Source organism: Lynx canadensis, chromosome B2 (assembly GCF_007474595.2).
Source record: "Lynx canadensis isolate LIC74 chromosome B2, mLynCan4.pri.v2, whole genome shotgun sequence".
In the NCBI taxonomy this organism is placed as follows: Eukaryota; Metazoa; Chordata; class Mammalia; order Carnivora; family Felidae; genus Lynx; species Lynx canadensis.
Genome location: NC_044307.1, coordinates 31,149,785 through 31,174,558, shown reverse-complemented (window position 1 = coordinate 31,174,558; position 24,774 = coordinate 31,149,785). Strand labels below are relative to the sequence as shown.

The following is a 24,774-nucleotide window of genomic DNA, read 5'->3' as shown; positions in this document are numbered from 1 at the left end:
TTTTGTCCAAATAGTATTCCAGTGTATGGATATACTGTTGTAAGCTCATCCCAGACACTCTATACTTCATTGCTTCATATTTAAGTGTATTACTCTTTTCAAAAAGACTAAAAATAGAGGCACCTGGGTGGTTCAGTTGGTTGAGCCTCCAACCTCGGCTCAGGTCATGATCTCGCAGTCTGTGGGTTTGAGCCCCGTGTCAGGCTCTATGCTGACATCTCAGAGCCTGGAGCCTGCTTTGGATTCTGTGTTTCCCTCTCTCTCTGCCCCTCCCCTGCTCATGCTCTATCTCTCTCTCTCAAAAATAAATAAACATTAAAATTTTTTTTAAAGACTAAAATTTAAAAAAATGTTTAAAGACTAAATATAGCCACACTATTATTTTTTCTTTAAAAATGAACATTCGTTAATATCATTACGTATGTAGGTAGCGTTAGTTTCCTGATTGTCTCATAAGTGTTGTTTTGCAATTTGTTGCTGGGATCAGGTCCAAAAACGGGAGGATACATTGCAATTGGGAGAATTGGAATTTTATATAGGGTGATCAGGATTGTCCCTGAAGAGGTGACATTTGAACAAAGAGTTAAAGGAAGTGTGGACATGAACCACGCAGGCATCTGGGGTCAGAACATTCATGCAAAGGGGATAGTCACTACAAAGGCCCTGAGCTAAGAGGCTGCCTACCAAGTTTGACAGACCATAAGGAGACCACAAGAAGTTTGATGATAAGCAGAAATGGGTCTCAAGTTAGGCTTACAGAGCTGGCCCACCTTCTGGTCTGAATCCAGGAGAGCCGGGGCCTCAACTACTTCTTCTAGCAATAGGAAAGCTTCTGTTTGCATCTATTCCCAGATCCTGAAGGGGAGCCCCCTGCCAATACCCTTCTGAAGCCACACTTGGGAGAGCTAGCAGTGACGGACGCCACCCCCGACTCCCTGCACCTCTCCTGGACTGTCCCCGAGGGCCAGTTTGACCACTTCCTGGTCCAGTACAAGAATGGGGATGGGCAGCCCAAGGCGGTGAGGGTGCCAGGGAATGAGGACCAGGTCACCATCTCAGGCCTGGAGCCAGACCACAAGTACAAGATGAACCTGTATGGCTTCCACGGTGGCCAGCGTGTGGGCCCCGTCTCCACTGTTGGCTTAACTGGTGAGTGTGCAACAGGACACTGGGCCCTGCCCTAGCTGGACTCAGTTTCTCTTTCACTGTTAGTATTCAGGTATTTTTGTCCCACTGTCCCTGAGACTGAGCCTCCCAAGCTCCTGAGAGTGGTTCTGCTAGTGTCTCTACTCCAAATCTTTGGTGTTACCCAGACACCTCAGCCTTTACACACAGGCTTTTTTTTTTTTTTTTTTAAGTGAACTCTATACTCAACATGTGACTCAAACTCACAACCCCGCGATCACAAGCTGCTCACTCTACTGACTGAGCCAGCCAGGTGCCCCTACGTACAGGCTTTTTGGTCCTTGAAGAGGCAGGACATCAGGGAAATAACATAGACTCAGGCAGACCTGGGTTTGAAGCCTCAGCCTATTTGAGCTGTGTGACCCCAAGAGAGTCACTGAATGTCTCAGTGCCTCCTTTTCTTCATCTGTAATGAAAGAAGAGGAAGAAAATTAGTCTCTGAAAATTCTTAGAATGAACTCTCATAATTATGAGAATCCTGCCAGCATGGATGCTATTACTTCAATGGTGAGTATTAGTCAAATGTGCAACTTCACAAGGCACTTCGCCTCCTTCATTACTCACTAACAGGGCTGTTCGTTGCTTTTGTTAATTAAGGTCCTTTGGAGCTATTACCCTTCAATGCTTAAGACCCAGTTTCCAAACAGAACAGATAGGAAACAAGATGCTTTTGTAATTCAACGATTAAGGAAGAATGAAGGGGCGCCTGGGTGGCTCAGTCTGTTGAGCATCCAACTTTGGCTCAGGTCATGATCTCACAGTTTTTGAGTTCGAGCCCTGTGTCGGGCTCTGTGCTGATAGCTCAGAGCCTGGAGCCTGTTTCAGATTCTGTGTCGCCCTCTCTCTCTGCTCCTCCCCTGCTCGTGCTCTGTCTCTGTCTCTGTCTCTCTCTCTCTCAAAAATAAATAAACATTAAAAAAATTTTTTTTAAAAAGAGGAAGAATGAAACCCTATGCAGAACAGAAAAGACGAAAAATCTAAAGGCGTGATGGGTCATCTGTACCATAAATTACTGAGAGAGCTAATACAAGGTCCAAAACAACCCAATTGCAAAGATGATCACATGTGGTCTCATCTCTTTGGCCTCAACTGTGAAATCTAAATTCATCTCTAAAAATGCTCAGTAGGGGCACCTGGGTGGCTCAGTCAATTAAGCATCCGGCTTCAGCTCAGGTCATGATCTCTCGGTCCGTGGGTTCAAGCCCCGTGTCAGGCTCTGTGCTGACAGCTCAGAGCCTGGAGCCTGCTTCGGATTCTGTGTCTCCCTCTCTCTCTCTGCCCCTCCCCCACTCATGCTCTGTCCCTCTCTCTCTCTCAAAAATGAATAAATGTTAAAAAAAATTAAAATGCTCAGAAGCCTTCTAAATCAAAGGAGGTATTAAAGGAAAATACTCACAAAGTAGAATTTCCAAACCTGAGTAGATGTACCTTCTGATGTGACTTATCTGCTATGCTTGGTGGTATTATAAAGCCTTAGTTCTGTCCCTATGCACAGATTTGCTCTGCAGCTCCCAAGGGTTCAATGCATGCATGTGTTGAGTATCATGGCAGTCCCAGCCTACCACCATGGTGTCACCACAAGAGTATGCTCTGTCTGTTGGTTACTGAACATTCAAACCAGGGAAATGATGTCTTAACCCTGGGGAGATGCCTTGGTGTGCCTGGGAGAAATCCAATATCTTTTATGAGAAGGGAACCCACAAGGTATTTCCACACAGTCTCTTTATCTCCTGATCCAGCCCCAGGAAAGGACCAAGAAATGCCAGCGCCAACAGACTCACCCACCATGACTCCCAAGCCTCCCATCAGGCCACGGCTGGGGCAGTTGGCAGTGACAGACGCCACCCCCGACTCCCTGCACCTCTCCTGGACTGTCCCCGAGGGCCAGTTTGACCACTTCCTGGTCCAGTACAAGAACGGGGATGGGCAGCCCAAGGCGGTGAGGGTGCCAGGGAATGAGGACCAGGTCACCATCTCAGGCCTGGAGCCAGACCACAAGTACAAGATGAACCTGTATGGCTTCCACGGTGGCCAGCGCATGGGCCCTGTCTCTGCCTTTGGGGTGACGGGTGAGTGGACGGTGGAAGCCCCAGGGTGGGGCCAGCCGGGGGGGGGGTCACCTCTCTCAGGTGATGGGTGAGTGGGGCGCAGGAGGTCCCTTAGCTGGAGGCTGAGCCATGGTGCCCTTTGTGCCTCCCCTTGGGGACCAAGGGGTCCTCCTGGGCAGAGAAGGGCCTCCATGAGCTGTGCTGATGGCTCTCCAGGGTTCCCCACAGCCGATCCTGGAGACTCCCCGGCATGTTTTTAAGATGTCAGCTGAGCAAGCCCAGCCGGCCCCAAGCATGGGCTTCTCTGAACTGAATTTGGGGCCCCCAGACATGGTCACAGCTCTCCATTCTCCTAAGATCCAAGGACATCTCTTGGGGATCCTGCCTCATCCTTTCTGTGTGTCTCCTTTTCAGCTGCAGAGGAAGAGACCCCAACCTCTACTGAGGTGGAGGACACCCCCAGCCCCACAGAGCCCAGCACGGAGGCCCCAGAGTCCCCCGAGGAGCCCCTGCTGGGGGAGCTGACAGTGACAGGATCGTCCCCAGACTCGCTGAGCCTCTCGTGGACCGTCCCCCAGGGCCACTTCGACTCCTTCACTGTCCAGTACAAGGACAGGGATGGGCGGCCCCAGGTGGTGCGTGTCGGGGGTGAGGAGAGTGAGGTCACCGTCGGGGGCCTGGAGCCGGGGCGCAAGTACAAGATGCACCTGTATGGCCTGCACAGGGGGCAGCGCTGGGGCCCTGTGTCCACTGTGGGCCTGACCGGTGAGTGATGGGGCAGGGATCAGAGGTTTTCAGGAAGAGCTACCTTTTGTCATCAGTAACCTGGATGAGTCTTCTGCTCTTTTGCTAGTCCTTGAGGATCCAGACCTTGGCCCCCATTCATGCCTTTCCTCTATGGTCTGTGGCCTGTGGTTAGTAGTGTGGCATTTGCTGACATGAAGCTTCATCGTACACACCAGCATGACCTCCTTCTGATGGTCAGCCCCTGGGCTGCTAAGAAGTGTGTCAGGCACAGGCCAAGCACGCGTACACACATGCGTGTATAGGTGCATTTGCACATGCACACACGCAAGCATGCACACACACACAAGAAAGAAAGAAACACGACAACATCCAATCACATTGGGACGATTAAGCAATTAGGCATCATCTAGAAGATGAGCTTTTATGCCATCACTGAAATGTTTTGACATAAGACAGTTACTTGATAATATTACGTTGAAAAAGGAGCCCCCAGGTTTTGTAAGGATGCTAATCACAGCCACTGGAAAATAACATGGCATGGCAAGAAAACTGGAAAGAAACACGTCTCACAAGATGCATGTTTTGTGGGGCAGGATAGAATGTTCCAGCCCTTTTCTTGCTTTATTCTATTCTGTGTTGCCCAAATTTTGTTAAATAATGAGTACTTCTTTTATAGTCAGGGAATATTTCCTTTAAACATAATATCTTCTCCTTCCTTGTGCTCTTTTCATCTCTTCCCCATCACTCTCACACTTCTTTCATTCCTAATTTTGAAAAAGTTATTTCTAATGTAAGAAATTAGGGGGGCAAATCACAAGGTGAATTAAATTCTAAAAGGGCAGTCAGGGTGGCTTTTCTAAACCAGTGTGAGCCCAATGCTGATGCCTGGTGAGAGCCCTTCACAGAGATCATCTGCCTGCTCCAAAGGCCGTCGTGTGAAGGCCTCTCCGTGGGCGTGGGGCTCACCACCTTTATGACACCCAGTGAGCGGCTCTGGGAGGTTCACTATCCTCTCCTGAACATACTCCAGACAAAGGAGTGATTTCACACAGCCTCTCTGACTCCTGGGGGATGGGCCTCTTTCTCTATGTGCCTTCTTAGGAGTGTAGCAGGATGGGGAGAACGGGAATGATCAGAAAGTGGACATGATAACAGCTCCCGCCCTGAAGGAATGTGTTACTTTTGATCCACTGGTCAATTTTGTTGCCCTCTGTCACAGCAAATCACAAGCATACACAAAGTAAGGAGGACAGTGTAAGGGACCCACGGCCTACCCCCCACACCCACTATCCGATGATGAATTTTTATAGTCCAGGGTTTCTTTCTAAGTCTACATTATTCTGGTGAAATAATATCAACATTATAGAATATGTTGGTATGGAATAGGGAAAAATAGGGGAAAAAGTCTCTCATGAGAACACCTTTTGACCCAATAATTGCCATTAATAACAATATCAATAACACGTCCTCTCTCTGCATTTCCCATACAGCGCATGTTTTCACATTACAGAGTGGTCATATGATTCTTGGCTCATCCTTTGTTTTTGTACATCGGTTATATTGTGAGCATTTATTTTGCGGCTGCACAACCTGAATTAATCATCATTTTAATGGTTATTTGATGCTTCATGGTAAAAGCGCCACAACAAAGTTAATCATCTTCTGTGGGCCATTTGGGTCCCTGACACATCTTGTTGTTATGAGTAATCCCGTAATGGACCCCCATGACACAACTTTTTCCTGCTTTTTCATAATTTTCTTAGGATCGCTGCCCAGAAATGGGATTATTGGGTCAAAGTAAATGAGAATTATTTTGGCTCCTGGCACATGTCTGAATGACCTTCTGAATGTTTATGTTGCCTGCCAGTCCGTGCGTGATGGGAATTGGGAGCCCTTCTCAGCACTCTCCATCAACGAGTTACTAGCTGGCTAATCCAAAGGCTCTCCAGCCTCTACTCCACGGCTGGAGGAGTTATCACTGGATGCATTTTGTTGTCCTAATTGGCATCAGCAGCAGAGAAGCTGACAACTAAGCCCCCATTCCCCTGTCTTCTCTCAGCCCCCCAGGAGGTTGTGGAGGAGACCCCCAGCCCCACAGAGCCCAGCACGGAGGCCCCAGAGTCCCCCGAGGAGCCCCTGCTGGGGGAGCTGACAGTGACAGGATCGTCCCCAGACTCGCTGAGCCTCTCGTGGACCGTCCCCCAGGGCCACTTCGACTCCTTCACTGTCCAGTACAAGGACAGGGACGGGCGGCCCCAGGTGGTGCGTGTCGGGGGTGAGGAGAGTGAGGTCACCGTCGGGGGCCTGGAGCCGGGGCGCAAGTACAAGATGCACCTGTATGGCCTGCACAGGGGGCAGCGCTGGGGCCCTGTGTCCACTGTGGGCGTGACTGGTGAGTGAGGGTGAGAGCTGGGCTGGTGGGGAAGAAGGCCCTACAACACTTTCCCATTATTACCACCTGCATGAAAACAAATACTCGACACAACACATCTTCTTCTGCACATCAGATGGCCCAAGGATCTTGGTAAAGGGCACACTCAGATGGCGCAGGTTTGGGCTGGGGCCAGAGATTCTCATTCTAATGTGATGAGGATGCTGCTGGTCGCAGGACCACACTTTGAGTAGCAGAACTCCTCACTCACAACAAAGCAATTGGATGCTTTCCTAGAATTTTTTGACAGAATTGTACTTGCATCCCTGATTTCTCCAGAGGCTCAGCCTCTCTGTAGTTCACTGGAGGCTGAGGGGGAGGGGGAGCCAGAGGGTGTTCAGGACACAGCATGCTGATGGAAGCACCTCCGGGCCCCATGGTTGGGGTATTACCAGACTTAGGATTCCCAAGGGCCAACAAGACTGGATGCCCTGAGCCAAGCACTGTGGGAGTTCCCTGGGGTAAGCCTGATCATGGCAGAGAGACAAGTTCTTATGGTGATGGGGCTCCCAAGCACAGGGAGACAGGCTGTGAACCAGCAGTCAGGTAACAGGGGATATTTGTATGACAGGAAGCCCCAGGGCCAGGCCAGACTGGGGAGCATGCCTAAGCCAGCCTGCTTGCGGGAGTCCACGGGACAGCTGAGAACCGAAGTTGGGCAGAAGTTAGCTTGGTGACAGTGTTGGAGTCAGATCCACATCACAGCTGGTGCCAAGGACTGGAAACTAGTGGCCCATGAGAGGGACCAAGAGGATTTTGTATGAGATCTTCTGAGTTGGAAAGAGAGTCTTGAGATGGGGGTGGGTGGTAGGAGCAGCTCAGAAGCCAGGGATTTCTCCCGGGGATAGAGAGGGCTGTTGCATAGTTAAGCTAAGGCTGACACCATCAAATGTTCGCTGAAAGGCTCATCCTGGCCCCCTGTGAGGAACAGGTGAGACAGGGAAGCAGGGAGCCCAGTAGGGACGTGGAGATTCAGGTGAGAGGCAACGGTGTTGGGGGAGTGCAGGTGAGGCAAGCCAGGCTGGTGGGGCTGCAGGTGTGGGGAGTGAGGAGACCCAGGAGGAACTTGAGAGTGAGTTGCACACTGTTGAGTCTGATGGCAGCTGGGGACAGGAACAGATCCAGGAAGATTCCAGGCTTCCAGTTGGGGAAGGGGGTTCTGAGCTGTTTGGGAGCACTCAACATGAGCTAAAGGGAGTGAGGTGCCAAGGAGACCCCAGTGGAGGGAGGCCCAGGGCACAGTGTGCAGGGGAGGTGGGTGCAGGAAAAACTGGGAGAGGTGGCGGGGTGTGGGTAGGGGTGGGTGAGGGCAGGGCGAGATGAGGGTAAGGGGCAGAGAAGGCCAACATTGAGGGACTGGGAAGAGTAGATGAGTTAGAGCCACTGTGGCCAGCGATGCTGTGTTCCTCATTATCTTATGTTTGTAATACACCTGCTTATACTCTGACCTGCCTGCCTGTCCTCACCTGTCCCTGTGTGTCTCTGCGCAGCTCCAGAATATGAAGCCATGACCACCCAAGCCCCGTCCACCATGGCCCTTGAGCCTCCCATGAAGCCACGGCTGGGGCAGCTGGCAGTGACAGACGCCACCCCCGACTCCCTGCGCCTCTCCTGGACTGTCCCCGAGGGCCAGTTTGACCACTTCCTGGTCCAGTACAAGAACGGGGATGGGCAGCCCAAGGCGGTGAGGGTGCCAGGGAATGAGGACCAGGTCACCATCTCAGGCCTGGAGCCAGACCACAAGTACAAGATGAACCTGTATGGCTTCCACGGTGGCCAGCGCATGGGCCCCGTCTCTGCCTTTGGGGTGACGGGTGAGTGGACGGTGGAAGCCCCAGGGTGGGGTCAGCCAGGGAGGGGGGTCACCTCTCTCAGGTGATGGGTGAGTGGGGTGCAGGAGGTCCCTTAGCTGGAGGCTGAGCCATGGTGCCCTTTGTGCCTCCCCTCGGGGACCAAGGGGTCCTCCTGGGCAGAAAGGGCCTCCATGAGCTATGCTGGTGTCTGTTCAGAGTTCCCCACTGCTGACCCTGGAAGCCCCCAAGCATGTTTTTGAGATGTCAGCTGAGCAAGCCCAGCCAGCCCCAAGCATGGGCTTCTCTGAACTGAATTTGGGGCCCCCAGACATGGTCACAGCTCTCCATTCTCCTAAGATCCAAGGACATCTCTTGGGGATCCTGCCTCATCCTTTCTGTGTGTCTCCTTTTCAGCTGCAGAGGAAGAGACCCCAACCTCTACTGAGGTGGAGGACACCCCCAGCCCCACAGAGCCCAGCACGGAGGCCCCAGAGTCCCCCGAGGAGCCCCTGCTGGGGGAGCTGACAGTGACAGGATCGTCCCCAGACTCGCTGAGCCTCTCGTGGACCGTCCCCCAGGGCCACTTCGACTCCTTCACTGTCCAGTACAAGGACAGGGACGGGCGGCCCCAGGTGGTGCGTGTCGGGGGTGAGGAGAGTGAGGTCACCGTCGGGGGCCTGGAGCCGGGGCGCAAGTACAAGATGCACCTGTATGGCCTGCACAGGGGGCAGCGCTGGGGCCCTGTGTCCACTGTGGGCGTGACTGGTGAGTGAGGGTGAGAGCTGGGCTGGTGGGGAAGAAGGCCCTACAACACTTTCCCATTATTACCACCTGCATGAAAACAAATACTCGACACAACACATCTTCTTCTGCACATCAGATGGCCCAAGGATCTTGGTAAAGGGCACACTCAGATGGCGCAGGTTTGGGCTGGGGCCAGAGATTCTCATTCTAATGTGATGAGGATGCTGCTGGTCGCAGGACCACACTTTGAGTAGCAGAACTCCTCACTCACAACAAAGCAATTGGATGCTTTCCTAGAATTTTTTGACAGAATTGTACTTGCATCCCTGATTTCTCCCAGAGGCTCAGCCTCTCTGTAGTTCACTGGAGGCTGAGGGGGAGGGGGAGCCAGAGGGTGTTCAGGACACAGCATGCTGATGGAAGCACCTCCGGGCCCCATGGTTGGGGTATTACCAGACTTAGGATTCCCAAGGGCCAACAAGACTGGATGCCCTGAGCCAAGCACTGTGGGAGTTCCCTGGGGTAAGCCTGATCATGGCAGAGAGACAAGTTCTTATGGTGATGGGGCTCCCAAGCACAGGGAGACAGGCTGTGAACCAGCAGTCAGGTAACAGGGGATATTTGTATGACAGGAAGCCCCAGGGCCAGGCCAGACTGGGGAGCATGCCTAAGCCAGCCTGCTTGCGGGAGTCCACGGGACAGCTGAGAACCGAAGTTGGGCAGAAGTTAGCTTGGTGACAGTGTTGGAGTCAGATCCACATCACAGCTGGTGCCAAGGACTGGAAACTAGTGGCCCATGAGAGGGACCAAGAGGATTTTGTATGAGATCTTCTGAGTTGGAAAGAGAGTCTTGAGATGGGGGTGGGTGGTAGGAGCAGCTCAGAAGCCAGGGATTTCTCCCGGGGATAGAGAGGGCTGTTGCATAGTTAAGCTAAGGCTGACACCATCAAATGTTCGCTGAAAGGCTCATCCTGGCCCCCTGTGAGGAACAGGTGAGACAGGGAGGCAGGGAGCCCAGTAGGGACGTGGAGATTCAGGTGAGAGGCAACGGTGTTGGGGGAGTGCAGGTGAGGCAAGCCAGGCTGGTGGGGCTGCAGGTGTGGGGAGTGAGGAGACCCAGGAGGAACTTGAGAGTGAGTTGCACACTGTTGAGTCTGATGGCAGCTGGGGACAGGAACAGATCCAGGAAGATTCCAGGCTTCCAGTTGGGGAAGGGGGTTCTGAGCTGTTTGGGAGCACTCAACATGAGCTAAAGGGAGTGAGGTGCCAAGGAGACCCCAGTGGAGGGAGGCCCAGGGCACAGTGTGCAGGGGAGGTGGGTGCAGGAAAAACTGGGAGAGGTGGCGGGGTGTGGGTAGGGGTGGGTGAGGGCAGGGCGAGATGAGGGTAAGGGGCAGAGAAGGCCAACATTGAGGGACTGGGAAGAGTAGATGAGTTAGAGCCACTGTGGCCAGCGATGCTGTGTTCCTCATTATCTTATGTTTGTAATACACCTGCTTATACTCTGACCTGCCTGCCTGTCCTCACCTGTCCCTGTGTGTCTCTGCGCAGCTCCAGAATATGAAGCCATGACCACCCAAGCCCCGTCCACCATGGCCCTTGAGCCTCCCATGAAGCCACGGCTGGGGCAGCTGGCAGTGACAGACGCCACCCCCGACTCCCTGCGCCTCTCCTGGACTGTCCCCGAGGGCCAGTTTGACCACTTCCTGGTCCAGTACAAGAACGGGGATGGGCAGCCCAAGGCGGTGAGGGTGCCAGGGAATGAGGACCAGGTCACCATCTCAGGCCTGGAGCCAGACCACAAGTACAAGATGAACCTGTATGGCTTCCACGGTGGCCAGCGCATGGGCCCCGTCTCTGCCTTTGGGGTGACGGGTGAGTGGACGGTGGAAGCCCCAGGGTGGGGCCAGCCGGGGGGGGGGGTCACCTCTCTCAGGTGATGGGTGAGTGGGGTGCAGGAGGTCCCTTAGCTGGAGGCTGAGCCATGGTGCCCTTTGTGCCTCCCCTCGGGGACCAAGGGGTCCTCCTGGGCAGAAAGGGCCTCCATGAGCTATGCTGGTGTCTGTTCAGAGTTCCCCACTGCTGACCCTGGAAGCCCCCAAGCATGTTTTTGAGATGTCAGCTGAGCAAGCCCAGCCGGCCCCAAGCATGGGCTTCTCTGAACTGAATTTGGGGCCCCCAGACATGGTCACAGCTCTCCATTCTCCTAAGATCCAAGGACATCTCTTGGGGATCCTGCCTCATCCTTTCTGTGTGTCTCCTTTTCAGCTGCAGAGGAAGAGACCCCAACCTCTACTGAGGTGGAGGACACCCCCAGCCCCACAGAGCCCAGCACGGAGGCCCCAGAGTCCCCCGAGGAGCCCCTGCTGGGGGAGCTGACAGTGACAGGATCGTCCCCAGACTCGCTGAGCCTCTCGTGGACCGTCCCCCAGGGCCACTTCGACTCCTTCACTGTCCAGTACAAGGACAGGGACGGGCGGCCCCAGGTGGTGCGTGTCGGGGGTGAGGAGAGTGAGGTCACCGTCGGGGGCCTGGAGCCGGGGCGCAAGTACAAGATGCACCTGTATGGCCTGCACAGGGGGCAGCGCTGGGGCCCCGTGTCCACTGTGGGTGTGACTGGTGAGTGAGGGTTAAAGAGCCTCCTGGGTTGCGTCAGGTAAGGTTCCATTGGTAGAGCTCCGGGGTGTCCTACACTGGAGAGCCAGGATCCTCAAACCCCACCTAACCCACCCTTTGTCCAGTAACATCTCAGGAAAGTGTGATGTGGTGTCTGGAGTGGAAGCCTTTGAGGCAGTGATACCTTGACCCATTTGTGGCTTTCTGCTTTGCTTGGGCATTCTGGAAAGATCTTTTGTGTGTGTGTGGTTGAAACAAATGCCATGAATGCTAATTCATTCAGCAATATTTACTATACACGACTCGAATTTACACACAAAAGAGGAAAAAAATAGCAAATGAAATCCTATGTGTCCATTGCCATCCTAATGTTACCTCCTGGCCAGCCTGGCTCATCCCACTCTTTTTCTGCCCTCCTCCCACCAGAATATGTTCTTTATTAACAGCTTAATTGAGATATAATTTACATGCCATAAAATTTGCCTGTTTTAAGTATACAGTTCATGATTTCTAGTATATTTACAGAGTTGTGCAACCATCAGCCCTATCTAATTTTAGAACTTTCCTTCGGCCCAAGAAGAAAACTGGTGTGCAGATGTGCAGATCCAGGCCACCACTAATTTACTTTCTATATCTGTAGATTTGCCTTTTCTGAACATAGACACGTGGTATCACCCAATATGTGTTCTTCTGTGTCCGGCCTCTTTCACTGAACGTGTTTTTGAGGTTCCATGTTGTAACCTGTAGGTGTACATCATTCCTTTTGTCCAAATAGTATTCCAGTGTATGGATATACTGTTGTAAGCTCATCCCAGACACTCTATACTTCATTGCTTCATATTTAAGTGTATTACTCTTTTCAAAAAGACTAAAAATAGAGGCACCTGGGTGGTTCAGTTGGTTGAGCCTCCAACCTCGGCTCAGGTCATGATCTCGCAGTCTGTGGGTTTGAGCCCCGTGTCAGGCTCTATGCTGACATCTCAGAGCCTGGAGCCTGCTTTGGATTCTGTGTTTCCCTCTCTCTCTGCCCCTCCCCTGCTCATGCTCTATCTCTCTCTCTCAAAAATAAATAAACATTAAAATTTTTTTTAAAGACTAAAATTTAAAAAAATGTTTAAAGACTAAATATAGCCACACTATTATTTTTTCTTTAAAAATGAACATTCGTTAATATCATTACGTATGTAGGTAGCGTTAGTTTCCTGATTGTCTCATAAGTGTTGTTTTGCAATTTGTTGCTGGATCAGGTCCAAAAACGGGAGGATACATTGCAATTGGGAGAATTGGAATTTTATATAGGGTGATCAGGATTGTCCCTGAAGAGGTGACATTTGAACAAAGAGTTAAAGGAAGTGTGGACATGAACCACGCAGGCATCTGGGGTCAGAACATTCATGCAAAGGGGATAGTCACTACAAAGGCCCTGAGCTAAGAGGCTGCCTACCAAGTTGACAGACCATAAGGAGACCACAAGAAGTTTGATGATAAGCAGAAATGGGTCTCAAGTTAGGCTTACAGAGCTGGCCCACCTTCTGGTCTGAATCCAGGAGAGCCGGGGCCTCAACTACTTCTTCTAGCAATAGGAAAGCTTCTGTTTGCATCTATTCCCAGATCCTGAAGGGGAGCCCCCTGCCAATACCCTTCTGAAGCCACACTTGGGAGAGCTAGCAGTGACGGACGCCACCCCCGACTCCCTGCACCTCTCCTGGACTGTCCCCGAGGGCCAGTTTGACCACTTCCTGGTCCAGTACAAGAATGGGGATGGGCAGCCCAAGGCTGGTGAGGGTGCCAGGGAATGAGGACCAGGTCACCATCTCAGGCCTGGAGCCAGACCACAAGTACAAGATGAACCTGTATGGCTTCCACGGTGGCCAGCGTGTGGGCCCCGTCTCCACTGTTGGCTTAACTGGTGAGTGTGCAACAGGACACTGGGCCCTGCCCTAGCTGGACTCAGTTTCTCTTTCACTGTTAGTATTCAGGTATTTTTGTCCCACTGTCCCTGAGACTGAGCCTCCCAAGCTCCTGAGAGTGGTTCTGCTAGTGTCTCTACTCCAAATCTTTGGTGTTACCCAGACACCTCAGCCTTTACACACAGGCTTTTTTTTTTTTTTTTTTAAGTGAACTCTATACTCAACATGTGACTCAAACTCACAACCCCGCGATCACAAGCTGCTCACTCTACTGACTGAGCCAGCCAGGTGCCCCTACGTACAGGCTTTTTGGTCCTTGAAGAGGCAGGACATCAGGGAAATAACATAGACTCAGGCAGACCTGGGTTTGAAGCCTCAGCCTATTTGAGCTGTGTGACCCCAAGAGAGTCACTGAATGTCTCAGTGCCTCCTTTTCTTCATGTGTAATGAAAGAAGAGGAAGAAAATTAGTCTCTGAAAATTCTTAGAATGAACTCTCATAATTATGAGAATCCTGCCAGCATGGATGCTATTACTTCAATGGTGAGTATTAGTCAAATGTGCAACTTCACAAGGCACTTCGCCTCCTTCATTACTCACTAACAGGGCTGTTCGTTGCTTTTGTTAATTAAGGTCCTTTGGAGCTATTACCCTTCAATGCTTAAGACCCAGTTTCCAAACAGAAACAGATAGGAAACAAGATGCTTTTGTAATTCAACGATTAAGGAAGAATGAAGGGGCGCCTGGGTGGCTCAGTCAGTTAAGCATCCAACTTCCATTCAGTCCATGATCTCACAGTTTTTGAGTTCGAGCCCTGTGTTGGGCTCTGTGCTGACAGCACAGAGCCTGGAGCCTGTTTCAGATTCTGTGTCGCCCTCTCTCTCTGCTCCTCCCCTGCTCGTGCTCTGTCTCTGTCTCTGTCTCTCTCTCTCTCAAAAATAAATAAACATTAAAAAAATTTTTTTTAAAAAGAGGAAGAATGAAACCCTATGCAGAACAGAAAAGACGAAAAATCTAAAGGCGTGATGGGTCATCTGTACCATAAATTACTGAGAGAGCTAATACAAGGTCCAAAACAACCCAATTGCAAAGATGATCACATGTGGTCTCATCTCTTTGGCCTCAACTGTGAAATCTAAATTCATCTCTAAAAATGCTCAGTAGGGGCACCTGGGTGGCTCAGTCAATTAAGCATCCGGCTTCAGCTCAGGTCATGATCTCTCGGTCCGTGGGTTCAAGCCCCGTGTCAGGCTCTGTGCTGACAGCTCAGAGCCTGGAGCCTGCTTCGGATTCTGTGTCTCCCTCTCTCTCTCTGCCCCTCCCCCACTCATGCTCTGTCCCTCTCTCTCTCTCAAAAATGAATAAATGTTAAAAAAAATTAAAATGCTCAGAAGCCTTCTAAATCAAAGGAGGTATTAAAGGAAATACTCACAAAGTAGAATTTCCAAACCTGAGTAGATGTACCTTCTGATGTGACTTATCTGCTATGCTTGGTGGTATTATAAAGCCTTAGTTCTGTCCCTATGCACAGATTTGCTCTGCAGCTCCCAAGGGTTCAATGCATGCATGTGTTGAGTATCATGGCAGTCCCAGCCTACCACCATGGTGTCACCACAAGAGTATGCTCTGTCTGTTGTTACTGAACATTCAAACCAGGGAAATGATGTCTTAACCCTGGGGAGATGCCTTGGTGTGCCTGGGAGAAATCCAATATCTTTTATGAGAAGGGAACCCACAAGGTATTTCCACACAGTCTCTTTATCTCCTGATCCAGCCCCAGGAAAGGACCAAGAAATGCCAGCGCCAACAGACTCACCCACCATGACTCCCAAGCCTCCCATCAGGCCACGGCTGGGGCAGTTGGCAGTGACAGACGCCACCCCCGACTCCCTGCACCTCTCCTGGACTGTCCCCGAGGGCCAGTTTGACCACTTCCTGGTCCAGTACAAGAACGGGGATGGGCAGCCCAAGGCGGTGAGGGTGCCAGGGAATGAGGACCAGGTCACCATCTCAGGCCTGGAGCCAGACCACAAGTACAAGATGAACCTGTATGGCTTCCACGGTGGCCAGCGCATGGGCCCTGTCTCTGCCTTTGGGGTGACGGGTGAGTGGACGGTGGAAGCCCCAGGGTGGGGCCAGCCGGGGGGGGGGGCACCTCTCTCAGGTGATGGGTGAGTGGGGCGCAGGAGGTCCCTTAGCTGGAGGCTGAGCCATGGTGCCCTTTGTGCCTCCCCTTGGGGACCAAGGGGTCCTCCTGGGCAGAGAAGGGCCTCCATGAGCTGTGCTGATGGCTCTCCAGGGTTCCCCACAGCCGATCCTGGAGACTCCCCGGCATGTTTTTAAGATGTCAGCTGAGCAAGCCCAGCCGGCCCCAAGCATGGGCTTCTCTGAACTGAATTTGGGGCCCCCAGACATGGTCACAGCTCTCCATTCTCCTAAGATCCAAGGACATCTCTTGGGGATCCTGCCTCATCCTTTCTGTGTGTCTCCTTTTCAGCTGCAGAGGAAGAGACCCCAACCTCTACTGAGGTGGAGGACACCCCCAGCCCCACAGAGCCCAGCACGGAGGCCCCAGAGTCCCCCGAGGAGCCCCTGCTGGGGGAGCTGACAGTGACAGGATCGTCCCCAGACTCGCTGAGCCTCTCGTGGACCGTCCCCCAGGGCCACTTCGACTCCTTCACTGTCCAGTACAAGGACAGGGATGGGCGGCCCAGGTGGTGCGTGTCGGGGGTGAGGAGAGTGAGGTCACCGTCGGGGGCCTGGAGCCGGGGCGCAAGTACAAGATGCACCTGTATGGCCTGCACAGGGGGCAGCGCTGGGGCCCTGTGTCCACTGTGGGCCTGACCGGTGAGTGATGGGGCAGGGATCAGAGGTTTTCAGGAAGAGCTACCTTTTGTCATCAGTAACCTGGATGAGTCTTCTGCTCTTTTGCTAGTCCTTGAGGATCCAGACCTTGGCCCCCATTCATGCCTTTCCTCTATGGTCTGTGGCCTGTGGTTAGTAGTGTGGCATTTGCTGACATGAAGCTTCATCGTACACACCAGCATGACCTCCTTCTGATGGTCAGCCCCTGGGCTGCTAAGAAGTGTGTCAGGCACAGGCCAAGCACGCGTACACACATGCGTGTATAGGTGCATTTGCACATGCACACACGCAAGCATGCACACACACACAAGAAAGAAAGAAACACGACAACATCCAATCACATTGGGACGATTAAGCAATTAGGCATCATCTAGAAGATGAGCTTTTATGCCATCACTGAAATGTTTTGACATAAGACAGTTACTTGATAATATTACGTTGAAAAAGGAGCCCCCAGGTTTTGTAAGGATGCTAATCACAGCCACTGGAAAATAACATGGCATGGCAAGAAAACTGGAAAGAAACACGTCTCACAAGATGCATGTTTTGTGGGGCAGGATAGAATGTTCCAGCCCTTTTCTTGCTTTATTCTATTCTGTGTTGCCAAATTTTGTTAAATAATGAGTACTTCTTTTATAGTCAGGGAATATTTCCTTTAAACATAATATCTTCTCCTTCCTTGTGCTCTTTTCATCTCTTCCCCATCACTCTCACACTTCTTTCATTCCTAATTTTGAAAAAGTTATTTCTAATGTAAGAAATTAGGGGGGCAAATCACAAGGTGAATTAAATTCTAAAAGGGCAGTCAGGGTGGCTTTTCTAAACCAGTGTGAGCCCAATGCTGATGCCTGGTGAGAGCCCTTCACAGAGATCATCTGCCTGCTCCAAAGGCCGTCGTGTGAAGGCCTCTCCGTGGGCGTGGGGCTCACCACCTTTATGACACCCAGTGAGCGGCTCTGGGAGGTTCACTATCCTCTCCTGAACATACTCCAGACAAAGGAGTGATTTCACACAGCCTCTCTGACTCCTGGGGATGGGCCTCTTTCTCTATGTGCCTTCTTAGGAGTGTAGCAGGATGGGGAGAACGGGAATGATCAGAAAGTGGACATGATAACAGCTCCCGCCCTGAAGGAATGTGTTACTTTTGATCCACTGGTCAATTTTGTTGCCCTCTGTCACAGCAAATCACAAGCATACACAAAGTAAGGAGGACAGTGTAAGGGACCCACGGCCTACCCCCCACACCCACTATCCGATGATGAATTTTTATAGTCCAGGGTTTCTTTCTAAGTCTACATTATTCTGGTGAAATAATATCAACATTATAGAATATGTTGGTATGGAATAGGGAAAATAGGGGAAAAAGTCTCTCATGAGAACACCTTTTGACCCAATAATTGCCATTAATAACAATATCAATAACACGTCCTCTCTCTGCATTTCCCATACAGCGCATGTTTTCACATTACAGAGTGGTCATATGATTCTTGGCTCATCCTTTGTTTTTGTACATCGGTTATATTGTGAGCATTTATTTTGCGGCTGCACAACCTGAATTAATCATCATTTTAATGGTTATTTGATGCTTCATGGTAAAAGCGCCACAACAAAGTTAATCATCTTCTGTGGGCCATTTGGGTCCCTGACACATCTTGTTGTTATGAGTAATCCCGTAATGGACCCCCATGACACAACTTTTTCCTGCTTTTTCATAATTTTCTTAGGATCGCTGCCCAGAAATGGGATTATTGGGTCAAAGTAAATGAGAATTATTTTGGCTCCTGGCACATGTCTGAATGACCTTCTGAATGTTTATGTTGCCTGCCAGTCCGTGCGTGATGGGAATTGGGAGCCCTTCTCAGCACTCTCCATCAACGAGTTACTAGCTGGCTAATCCAAAGGCTCTCCAGCCTCTACTCCACGGCTGGAGGAGTTATCACTGGATGCATTTTGTTGTCCTAATTGGCATCAGCAGCAGAGAAGCTGACAACTAAGCCCCCATTCCCCTGTCTTCTCTCAGCCCCCCAGGAGGTTGTGGAGGAGACCCCCAGCCCCACAGAGCCCAGCACGGAGGCCCCAGAGTCCCCCGAGGAGCCCCTGCTGGGGGAGCTGACAGTGACAGGATCGTCCCCAGACTCGCTGAGCCTCTCGTGGACCGTCCCCCAGGGCCACTTCGACTCCTTCACTGTCCAGTACAAGGACAGGGACGGGCGGCCCCAGGTGGTGCGTGTCGGGGGTGAGGAGAGTGAGGTCACCGTCGGGGGCCTGGAGCCGGGGCGCAAGTACAAGATGCACCTGTATGGCCTGCACAGGGGGCAGCGCTGGGGCCCTGTGTCCACTGTGGGCGTGACTGGTGAGTGAGGGTGAGAGCTGGGCTGGTGGGGAAGAAGGCCCTACAACACTTTCCCATTATTACCACCTGCATGAAAACAAATACTCGACACAACACATCTTCTTCTGCACATCAGATGGCCCAAGGATCTTGGTAAAGGGCACACTCAGATGGCGCAGGTTTGGGCTGGGGCCAGAGATTCTCATTCTAATGTGATGAGGATGCTGCTGGTCGCAGGACCACACTTTGAGTAGCAGAACTCCTCACTCACAACAAAGCAATTGGATGCTTTCCTAGAATTTTTTGACAGAATTGTACTTGCATCCCTGATTTCTCCCAGAGGCTCAGCCTCTCTGTAGTTCACTGGAGGCTGAGGGGGAGGGGGAGCCAGAGGGTGTTCAGGACACAGCATGCTGATGGAAGCACCTCCGGGCCCCATGGTTGGGGTATTACCAGACTTAGGATTCCCAAGGGCCAACAAGACTGGATGCCCTGAGCCAAGCACTGTGGGAGTTCCCTGGGGTAAGCCTGATCATGGCAGAGAGACAAGTTCTTATGGTGATGGGGCTCCCAAGCACAGGGAGACAGGCTGTGAACCAGCAGTCAGGTAACAGGGGATATTTGTATGACAGGAAGCCCCAGGGCCAGGCCAGACTGGGGAGCATGCCTAAGCCAGCCTGCTTGCGGGAGTCCACGGGACAGCTGAGAACCGAAGTTGGGCAGAAGTTAGCTTGGTGACAGTGTTGGAGTCAGATCCACATCACAGCTGGTGCCAAGGACTGGAAACTAGTGGCCCATGAGAGGGACCAAGAGGATTTTGTATGAGATCTTCTGAGTTGGAAAGAGAGTCTTGAGATGGGGGTGGGTGGTAGGAGCAGCTCAGAAGCCAGGGATTTCTCCCGGGGATAGAGAGGGCTGTTGCATAGTTAAGCTAAGGCTGACACCATCAAATGTTCGCTGAAAGGCTCATCCTGGCCCCCTGTGAGGAACAGGTGAGACAGGGAAGCAGGGAGCCCAGTAGGGACGTGGAGATTCAGGTGAGAGGCAACGGTGTTGGGGGAGTGCAGGTGAGGCAAGCCAGGCTGGTGGGGCTGCAGGTGTGGGGAGTGAGGAGACCCAGGAGGAACTTGAGAGTGAGTTGCACACTGTTGAGTCTGATGGCAGCTGGGGACAGGAACAGATCCAGGAAGATTCCAGGCTTCCAGTTGGGGAAGGGGGTTCTGAGCTGTTTGGGAGCACTCAACATGAGCTAAAGGGAGTGAGGTGCCAAGGAGACCCCAGTGGAGGGAGGCCCAGGGCACAGTGTGCAGGGGAGGTGGGTGCAGGAAAAACTGGGAGAGGTGGCGGGGTGTGGGTAGGGGTGGGTGAGGGCAGGGCGAGATGAGGGTAAGGGGCAGAGAAGGCCAACATTGAGGGACTGGGAAGAGTAGATGAGTTAGAGCCACTGTGGCCAGCGATGCTGTGTTCCTCATTATCTTATGTTTGTAATACACCTGCTTATACTCTGACCTGCCTGCCTGTCCTCACCTGTCCCTGTGTGTCTCTGCGCAGCTCCAGAATATGAAGCCATGACCACCCAAGCCCCGTCCACCATGGCCCTTGAGCCTCCCATGAAGCCACGGCTGGGGCAGCTGGCAGTGACAGACGCCACCCCCGACTCCCTGCGCCTCTCCTGGACTGTCCCCGAGGGCCAGTTTGACCACTTCCTGGTCCAGTACAAGAACGGGGATGGGCAGCCCAAGGCGGTGAGGGTGCCAGGGAATGAGGACCAGGTCACCATCTCAGGCCTGGAGCCAGACCACAAGTACAAGATGAACCTGTATGGCTTCCACGGTGGCCAGCGCATGGGCCCCGTCTCTGCCTTTGGGGTGACGGGTGAGTGGACGGTGGAAGCCCCAGGGTGGGGTCAGCCAGGGAGGGGGGTCACCTCTCTCAGGTGATGGGTGAGTGGGGTGCAGGAGGTCCCTTAGCTGGAGGCTGAGCCATGGTGCCCTTTGTGCCTCCCCTCGGGGACCAAGGGGTCCTCCTGGGCAGAAAGGGCCTCCATGAGCTATGCTGGTGTCTGTTCAGAGTTCCCCACTGCTGACCCTGGAAGCCCCCAAGCATGTTTTTGAGATGTCAGCTGAGCAAGCCCAGCCAGCCCCAAGCATGGGCTTCTCTGAACTGAATTTGGGGCCCCCAGACATGGTCACAGCTCTCCATTCTCCTAAGATCCAAGGACATCTCTTGGGGATCCTGCCTCATCCTTTCTGTGTGTCTCCTTTTCAGCTGCAGAGGAAGAGACCCCAACCTCTACTGAGGTGGAGGACACCCCCAGCCCCACAGAGCCCAGCACGGAGGCCCCAGAGTCCCCCGAGGAGCCCCTGCTGGGGGAGCTGACAGTGACAGGATCGTCCCCAGACTCGCTGAGCCTCTCGTGGACCGTCCCCCAGGGCCACTTCGACTCCTTCACTGTCCAGTACAAGGACAGGGACGGGCGGCCCCAGGTGGTGCGTGTCGGGGGTGAGGAGAGTGAGGTCACCGTCGGGGGCCTGGAGCCGGGGCGCAAGTACAAGATGCACCTGTATGGCCTGCACAGGGGGCAGCGCTGGGGCCCTGTGTCCACTGTGGGCGTGACTGGTGAGTGAGGGTGAGAGCTGGGCTGGTGGGGAAGAAGGCCCTACAACACTTTCCCATTATTACCACCTGCATGAAAACAAATACTCGACACAACACATCTTCTTCTGCACATCAGATGGCCCAAGGATCTTGGTAAAGGGCACACTCAGATGGCGCAGGTTTGGGCTGGGGCCAGAGATTCTCATTCTAATGTGATGAGGATGCTGCTGGTCGCAGGACCACACTTTGAGTAGCAGAACTCCTCACTCACAACAAAGCAATTGGATGCTTTCCTAGAATTTTTTGACAGAATTGTACTTGCATCCCTGATTTCTCCCAGAGGCTCAGCCTCTCTGTAGTTCACTGGAGGCTGAGGGGGAGGGGGAGCCAGAGGGTGTTCAGGACACAGCATGCTGATGGAAGCACCTCCGGGCCCCATGGTTGGGGTATTACCAGACTTAGGATTCCCAAGGGCCAACAAGACTGGATGCCCTGAGCCAAGCACTGTGGGAGTTCCCTGGGGTAAGCCTGATCATGGCAGAGAGACAAGTTCTTATGGTGATGGGGCTCCCAAGCACAGGGAGACAGGCTGTGAACCAGCAGTCAGGTAACAGGGGATATTTGTATGACAGGAAGCCCCAGGGCCAGGCCAGACTGGGGAGCATGCCTAAGCCAGCCTGCTTGCGGGAGTCCACGGGACAGCTGAGAACCGAAGTTGGGCAGAAGTTAGCTTGGTGACAGTGTTGGAGTCAGATCCACATCACAGCTGGTGCCAAGGACTGGAAACTAGTGGCCCATGAGAGGGACCAAGAGGATTTTGTATGAGATCTTCTGAGTTGGAAAGAGAGTCTTGAGATGGGGGTGGGTGGTAGGAGCAGCTCAGAAGCCAGGGATTTCTCCCGGGGATAGAGAGGGCTGTTGCATAGTTAAGCTAAGGCTGACACCATCAAATGTTCGCTGAAAGGCTCATCCTGGCCCCCTGTGAGGAACAGGTGAGACAGGGAGGCAGGGAGCCCAGTAGGGACGTGGAGATTCAGGTGAGAGGCAACGGTGTTGGGGGAGTGCAGGTGAGGCAAGCCAGGCTGGTGGGGCTGCAGGTGTGGGGAGTGAGGAGACCCAGGAGGAACTTGAGAGTGAGTTGCACACTGTTGAGTCTGATGGCAGCTGGGGACAGGAACAGATCCAGGAAGATTCCAGGCTTCCAGTTGGGGAAGGGGGTTCTGAGCTGTTTGGGAGCACTCAACATGAGCTAAAGGGAGTGAGGTGCCAAGGAGACCCCAGTGGAGGGAGGCCCAGGGCACAGTGTGCAGGGGAGGTGGGTGCAGGAAAAACTGGGAGAGGTGGCGGGGTGTGGGTAGGGGTGGGTGAGGGCAGGGCGAGATGAGGGTAAGGGGCAGAGAAGGCCAACATTGAGGGACTGGGAAGAGTAGATGAGTTAGAGCCACTGTGGCCAGCGATGCTGTGTTCCTCATTATCTTATGTTTGTAATACACCTGCTTATACTCTGACCTGCCTGCCTGTCCTCACCTGTCCCTGTGTGTCTCTGCGCAGCTCCAGAATATGAAGCCATGACCACCCAAGCCCCGTCCACCATGGCCCTTGAGCCTCCCATGAAGCCACGGCTGGGGCAGCTGGCAGTGACAGACGCCACCCCCGACTCCCTGCGCCTCTCCTGGACTGTCCCCGAGGGCCAGTTTGACCACTTCCTGGTCCAGTACAAGAACGGGGATGGGCAGCCCAAGGCGGTGAGGGTGCCAGGGAATGAGGACCAGGTCACCATCTCAGGCCTGGAGCCAGACCACAAGTACAAGATGAACCTGTATGGCTTCCACGGTGGCCAGCGCATGGGCCCCGTCTCTGCCTTTGGGGTGACGGGTGAGTGGACGGTGGAAGCCCCAGGGTGGGGCCAGCCGGGGGGGGGGGGCACCTCTCTCAGGTGATGGGTGAGTGGGGTGCAGGAGGTCCCTTAGCTGGAGGCTGAGCCATGGTGCCCTTTGTGCCTCCCCTCGGGGACCAAGGGGTCCTCCTGGGCAGAAAGGGCCTCCATGAGCTATGCTGGTGTCTGTTCAGAGTTCCCCACTGCTGACCCTGGAAGCCCCCAAGCATGTTTTTGAGATGTCAGCTGAGCAAGCCCAGCCGGCCCCAAGCATGGGCTTCTCTGAACTGAATTTGGGGCCCCCAGACATGGTCACAGCTCTCCATTCTCCTAAGATCCAAGGACATCTCTTGGGGATCCTGCCTCATCCTTTCTGTGTGTCTCCTTTTCAGCTGCAGAGGAAGAGACCCCAACCTCTACTGAGGTGGAGGACACCCCCAGCCCCACAGAGCCCAGCACGGAGGCCCCAGAGTCCCCCGAGGAGCCCCTGCTGGGGGAGCTGACAGTGACAGGATCGTCCCCAGACTCGCTGAGCCTCTCGTGGACCGTCCCCCAGGGCCACTTCGACTCCTTCACTGTCCAGTACAAGGACAGGGACGGGCGGCCCCAGGTGGTGCGTGTCGGGGGTGAGGAGAGTGAGGTCACCGTCGGGGGCCTGGAGCCGGGGCGCAAGTACAAGATGCACCTGTATGGCCTGCACAGGGGGCAGCGCTGGGGCCCCGTGTCCACCGTGGGTGTGACTGGTGAGTGAGAGCTGGGGCCTTTCTTTGCTCTCTTGATTTCTCCCTTTAGAGATCAGCACTCCTCACAAATGGTCCTTTAGGCCCCTCTCTTTCCTCATATGGTGCTGGTGATCCTGCCTCATGCTTTCATTGAATGAGGATGATAGAGACTGTGTTTAGGGTGAGTAGGCATGTACCCTGTGCTTATAAGTTTTACTTCATAAGTTCCCTGATATGGAACCTCAGACTTGCTTAGTTTTTCCTATATGGCTTCCTCAAGCTCCCTGGCTGGGTGTTTTAGTGACTCAGAATGTGGCTGCACAACCAGGGTCTCTGGGTTTGAATCCTGCTCTGAACGTATTAATTGTGTGAATTCACAAACATTTCTTAACTTCTCTGTGCTGCAGAGCCACACAAAATTGGCATGATAATGATATTGGCACCCACGTTGTTGTGTGAGGCTGCTTTGTGAGCTGCTAATAGCAATGCCTGGGACACATTAAGCACTCTAGAAGTACCCGCTACAAAACATTCATTTCATAGCCTGAGCAAGGCAGTCCCTCTCTCTCTTTTGAAGGGTCCTGCCAGTGACCCCTCGGCCTCCTCTGCTCTGTTCCAGCCTCCCAGCCCACAGAGCCCCCTGTGGCACCCCGCCTAGGGGAGCTGGCCGTGGTAGCCGTGACCTCTGACACAGTGCACCTCTCATGGACCGTGGCCCAGGGCGTCTTCGACTCCTTCCTGGTCCAGTACAAGGATGTGCAGGGGCGGCCCCAGGCAGTGCCTGTGGGTGGACACCTGCGTGAGATCACCATTCCAGGTCTGGCCCCTGGCCGGAAGTACAAGTTCCTACTCTTTGGACTCCAGGATGAGAAGCGGCATGGCCCTATAGCTGCAGATGCAAAGACCCG

At 53.1% G+C, this 24,774-nt stretch overlaps 1 protein-coding gene across 1 annotated transcript in view; it reads left to right on the top strand.

Annotated features, from left to right (window-relative positions):
* Window positions 1–24,774, top strand: part of TNXB (tenascin XB) — a 72,635-nt gene that overhangs the window by 40,635 nt on the left and 7,226 nt on the right. The window contains 19 exon segments of the mRNA XM_030315139.1: window positions 853–1,149; window positions 2,925–3,254; window positions 3,648–3,998; window positions 6,040–6,372; window positions 7,902–8,225; window positions 8,619–8,969; window positions 10,500–10,823; window positions 11,217–11,567; window positions 13,176–13,342; window positions 13,344–13,473; window positions 15,248–15,577; window positions 15,971–16,186; window positions 16,189–16,320; window positions 18,359–18,691; window positions 20,222–20,545; window positions 20,939–21,289; window positions 22,820–23,143; window positions 23,537–23,887; window positions 24,486–24,773. Of these exon segments, the coding sequence (XP_030170999.1) occupies window positions 853–1,149; window positions 2,925–3,254; window positions 3,648–3,998; window positions 6,040–6,372; window positions 7,902–8,225; window positions 8,619–8,969; window positions 10,500–10,823; window positions 11,217–11,567; window positions 13,176–13,342; window positions 13,344–13,473; window positions 15,248–15,577; window positions 15,971–16,186; window positions 16,189–16,320; window positions 18,359–18,691; window positions 20,222–20,545; window positions 20,939–21,289; window positions 22,820–23,143; window positions 23,537–23,887; window positions 24,486–24,773 (5,607 nt within the window).